The sequence below is a fragment of the Bactrocera latifrons genome, unplaced genomic scaffold (assembly GCF_001853355.1).
Source record: "Bactrocera latifrons isolate USDA-ARS-PBARC rearing strain unplaced genomic scaffold, ASM185335v1 scaffold_186, whole genome shotgun sequence".
NCBI lineage: Eukaryota > Metazoa > Arthropoda > Insecta > Diptera > Tephritidae > Bactrocera > Bactrocera latifrons.
Genome location: NW_017535363.1, coordinates 513,234 through 515,717, shown reverse-complemented (window position 1 = coordinate 515,717; position 2,484 = coordinate 513,234). Strand labels below are relative to the sequence as shown.

Here is a 2,484-nt window from a genome sequence, read left to right as displayed (position 1 = left end):
TATTTTTTATACAAATTTTTTTAGTACTTTTTTTTATACATTTTTAATAAATTTTTCCTTCGCTCTTCACGTTTTACAGTATTTCCAAATGTACCTTCTGCACCTGGCCTGTCCTGTGATGGCGAAGATCGTAAGTCCAATAAACACATAGTGTTGCTCTAGTTTTAATTTTTAAATTTCATAACTGTAAATTAAACTAATTTGCATTAMGCAACGCTTACACGACTTTCCACCCGCTTGCAGGCAGCATCTACAGACGTGGCGCACGCAGATGGCGTAAACTCTACCGGGTCAACGGACACATTTTCCAAGCCAAACGCTTCAATCGCGTAAGTACACAACAACAACTGCTAACAACACACTAATTAATGTGCAATTTTATCACAAACACGCAGCGCGCCTTCTGCGCCTACTGTCAGGACCGCATCTGGGGCTTGGGACGGCAAGGTTTCAAGTGCATACAATGCAAATTGTTGGTGCACAAAAAATGCCATAAACTCGTACAGAAGCACTGCACCAACGAACATGTGGAGCCGTTAGTCAAGGAGCGTGACGACGCTTTCGCCGAACAGCTGCCACAGGTGTTGCCACCGCTGCCCGATTATGCGTCGCAAGCGAGTGGCAGTGGACAYGGCGGCATGGTGGATGGCAGCGATCCGTTGGCAGCGCTTGAACTACAGCCRCACGATGGACAGTTGCAGCAGCAACAGCAACAACATCAAAATATTGAAGAACAATTGGAGCCGGGCACACAGCGGCAATATTCCATAAACGATTTCGAATTGATACGCGTCATTGGACGTGGCAGCTATGCCAAGGTCTTGATGGTCGARCTGAAGAATACCGGGCGTATTTATGCCATGAAAGTGATTAAGAAAGCGCTCGTCACCGATGATGAGGACATCGATTGGGTGCAAACGGAGAAGCATGTCTTCGAGACGGCATCGAATCATCCGTTCTTGGTCGGTTTGCATTCGTGCTTCCAGACACCGTCACGTCTATTCTTCGTRATTGAGTTTGTGCGCGGCGGTGATCTTATGTTCCATATGCAACGACAACGTCGTCTACCTGAGGAGCATGCKCGYTTCTATGCGGCGGAAATCAGCTTGGCATTGAACTTTTTGCATGAGAAGGGCATTATATATCGTGACTTGAAGTTGGACAATGTGCTGCTCGACCATGAGGGTCACATTAAGTTGACCGATTATGGCATGTGCAAGGAGGGTATACGTCCCGGTGACACGACCTCCACCTTCTGYGGCACACCCAACTATATAGCGCCGGAGATTTTGCGTGGYGAAGACTATGGTTTCTCAGTGGATTGGTGGGCGCTGGGCGTGCTATTGTACGAGATGTTGGCCGGACGTAGTCCATTCGATATAGCCGGCGCATCGGAGAATCCCGATCAAGTGAGTGATTGTGTTTTCTTCTTTAAATTTTTAAAATTGCTTAAATTTTTTTTCTCTCTCATTCTCGCAGAACACTGAAGATTATCTGTTCCAAGTGATTTTGGAAAAGACCATACGTATACCGCGTTCGCTAAGCGTTAAGGCCGCGTCTGTATTGAAAGGTTTCCTTAATAAAAATCCAGCTGATCGCTTGGGTTGCCATCGTGAGTCCGCTTTCATGGACATTGTGAATCATCCATTCTTCAAGAGTATCGACTGGGAAATGGTAAGCGATGTTGTTGCCAGTTTATGCTTTACTTATTGTTGATTTTAAAATGCGAGTCTAGTGCAGAAAATTTCGATTTGCTGTGTGCAGTTGCGTCTGCGCATACTGTTGAGAAGATACATAAAACAAATTGCAAGTGTGAAAATTGATGATTATAGTACAATATTCTTATATACATACATACATATGTATAGTTATTAGTTATTAGTTTACATGTTTATTTATTGAAAAAATCAAAAATATTCAGCTTTACTATATATGTAACTCGGCGCATATACACGAAGCCGAAGTTGTGGAAGAAGTAAGCAGAATTTGAAGACAAACTTTTAGAGTGGCAATAATGGTACAGAATTTATATATTCAAAAYTCGGAAGAAAAAAAGTTTTCGAATTCGAAATTCTAAAAAAAAAAATTATAAATTCGAAATTCAATACAAAAAATTATAAATTCAAAATTCCACAAAACTTTTTTTTACAAATTCGATTTTTAATATTCCCTTTAAAGCATTCGAAAGCGAAATTCGCGATTTTGCCTGGTTTTTCAGCGTTTTTCTGATATTATCAATTAACTATGCAAAGTTTTTATTTCATTTAAATGTTGAAAAAATATATATTAAAATATATACCACTAAGATCGCACAAAAGGAGGTACAACCACCATATAAGCCAACATTTGATCCTGGTGATCCATATATGGCCACAAATTTCGATACGCAATTTACTAGGGAGCCAGCCGAGCTGACACCAGATGATCCGTAAGTGTTTTTAGTGAGGCGTGTGAGCTGGTTTATGCGCTTGTCATAGTTTTTTT

General features: G+C 41.2%; 1 protein-coding gene across 1 annotated transcript in view; it reads left to right on the top strand.

Moving 5' to 3' along the window:
- The window catches only part of LOC108967390, a 34,128-nt gene that overhangs the window by 25,807 nt on the left and 5,837 nt on the right, over positions 1-2,484 (top strand). Inside the window, exons 4-7 of the mRNA XM_018930767.1 lie at positions 80-130; positions 244-329; positions 396-1,409; positions 1,480-1,674. Of these exons, the coding sequence (XP_018786312.1) occupies positions 80-130; positions 244-329; positions 396-1,409; positions 1,480-1,674 (1,346 nt within the window). The remainder of the gene's footprint in view (positions 1-79; positions 131-243; positions 330-395; positions 1,410-1,479; positions 1,675-2,484) is intronic.